This window comes from Cherax quadricarinatus, unplaced genomic scaffold (assembly GCF_038502225.1).
Source record: "Cherax quadricarinatus isolate ZL_2023a unplaced genomic scaffold, ASM3850222v1 Contig122, whole genome shotgun sequence".
Taxonomy (NCBI): Eukaryota; Metazoa; Arthropoda; class Malacostraca; order Decapoda; family Parastacidae; genus Cherax; species Cherax quadricarinatus.
The window spans coordinates 267,501-270,000 of NW_027195148.1; the positions used below are offsets into that span (position 1 = coordinate 267,501).

The window sequence follows — 2,500 nt, forward strand, 5'->3', positions numbered from 1 at the left end:
TAGTTATGTTTGCAGCTATGATTTTATAGCTTTAAATCTCGTAAAGCTAAGGTGGCCCGTGATCCCCTGTCTGAGTCTGGAGAGAGAGCTAGCTTTAATTTATAGATTTATTTCAACCCATAGGATGAAGGTGGTTTCTCTCTGTCTCCTCTCTCTCTCTCTCGCTCTCTCTCTCTCTCTCTCTCTCTCTCTCTCTCTCTCTCTCTCTCTCTCTCTCTCTCTCTCTCTCTCTCTCTCTCTCTCTCTCTCTCTCTCTCTCTCTCTCTCTCTCTCTCTCTCTCTCTATTTATCTCTCTCAGCCAGAGGTAGTGATGGGAATGCTTGCTGGACCATGGAAAGCTGGACCATGAAAAGGTGGACTATGGGAAGTTCGACCATGGAAAGTTGGACCATGGAAAGCTGGACCCTGGAATGCTGAACCATGGCTTTCTGGTTCATGGCTTGCTGGACCATGACATTTTGGACCATAGGTTGCTTGACCAAAGAATGTTGCACCATATCTTGCTGGACCATAGAATGTCGGACCATATCTTGCTGGACCATAGCATGCTGGACCATACCTTGCTGGACCATGGCTTGCTGGAACCATGGCATATTGGACCACTTCTCAATGGCCTTGCCAGTGGTCTATGGTCTGGCAGAACTCCCTGTAAGTTCCGTTATGTACTCACCTAATTGTAGTTGCAGGGGTTGAGTCATAGCTCCTGGCTATATCAAGACACCGCCATATCAAGACACTGCTATATCAAGACACCGCTATATCAAGACACTGCTATATCTAGACCTCTTACCTTACAACAATACCTGGTCACAGACCCTTCAAGATGGTCTGTAAGACCCAGTTTTAAAAATCTATGGATACTTTGAAGTAGACAAATCTACTTCAACTATCTATTGTGTAGACATGAAGTATATATGAAGATAATGATTAATGACTGTATTCTCCCTTATTTTCATTTTTCTTCCCTTCCTCCCTTTATTCTCCCTTATTTTCATTTTTCTTCCCTTCCTCCCTTTATTCTCCCTTATTTTAATTTTTCTTCCCTTCTTCCCTTTATTCTCCCTTATTTTCATTTTTTCCCTTCCTCCCTTTATTCTCCCTTATTTTCATTTTTCTTACCTTCCTCCCTTTATTCTCCCTTATTTTCATTTTTTCCCTTCCTCCCTTTATTCTCCCTTATTTTCATTTATCCTCCCTTCCTTTATTCTCCCTTATTTTAATTTATCCTCCCTTCCTCCCTTTATTCTCCCTTATTTTCATTTATCCTCCCTTCCTCCCTTTATTCTCCCTTATTTTCATTTATCCTCCCTTCCTCCCTTTATTCTCCCTTTTTTCACTTATTCTCCCCTATTTTCATTTATCCTCCCTTTCTGCCTTTATTCTCTCTTTTTCACTTATTCCTTATTTTAATTTTTCATCCCTTTCCCCCTTTATTCTCCCTTATTTTCGTTTAATATAATTTTTTATATTTATTCTGCCTTGTTCTGTCTTATTCTCCCTTTTTTTCATTATTCTCCTTTATTATCCCTAATTGTGCCTTATTCTATTTTATCATACCTTATGCTTTAATATTTTATCTTATTCTGCCTTATTTTTCCTTATTTCTTCTTATTCTACTTTATTCCCCCTTATCCCCTTTATTCTCCATTTGCTTTCCCTTGTTCTTCTTTATCCAACTTTATTCTCCCTTATCCACTTTATTCTTCCTTATCCCTTTATTCTCCATTATCCTCCCTTATCCCCTTTATTCTCCATTACTCCCCTTATCCCCTTTATTCTCCATTACTCCCCTTATCCCCTTCATTCTCCATTATCCTTCCTTATGACATTTATTCTCCGTTATTCTTCCATTATCTACTTCTCTATCATTCTTCCTGTTCTCCCTCAGCATTTTACTGCCCTTGTGCATCCTGGTAAAAAAATTGGGATGCCTCTTGCGTCTGGCAGGTGAGTGAAGGCAGCTTGGCCCTAAGTCTCGTACAGCTGCTCTGTTTTTTAAAGGAACTTGAATTAAAAAATTAAAACAGAGATTGAAAAGACGGAGGAAGTTTCAAGACTATCTCCCGTGTGGTAACGGAGGTCGTGGAAGAAGTGGCTTGAGAAGATGAATGTTATATGTTTGATGCTATACACGTATACACTTACACACACACACGCACACACACACACACACACACACACACACACACACACACACACACACACACACACACACACACACACACACATACACATACGCACTGTGAGGGAAAAGTTCAATAGATAGGAGTAGCGATATAGTAACAATAGTTTCATTGCCGGCTACTTGTTAAGGTAGGGTAAGTCCAGCTCCCGCTATCCCTTCCCCTCCTTCTTCCTCCCCCCCTCCCCGAAAGGTGACGTGTGGGGCTCTGGTCAAACAGTAATCACTAGACTCACAGCTCCCAGCACTACTGTAAGTACATGCCTGCCTTGTATTCTAGTGGATTTATTGGTTGAAAGCTTCACTTTTGACCAATA

General features: G+C 40.7%; 1 protein-coding gene across 1 annotated transcript in view; it reads left to right on the plus strand.

The window, feature by feature from the left end:
- The first annotated feature begins 610 nt into the window (after positions 1-610).
- Positions 611-2,500, plus strand: part of LOC138851212 (cell surface glycoprotein 1-like) — a 30,433-nt gene continuing 28,543 nt past the window's right edge. The window contains exon 1 of the mRNA XM_070080061.1: positions 611-649. Coding sequence (XP_069936162.1) covers positions 611-649 — 39 coding nt within the window. The remainder of the gene's footprint in view (positions 650-2,500) is intronic.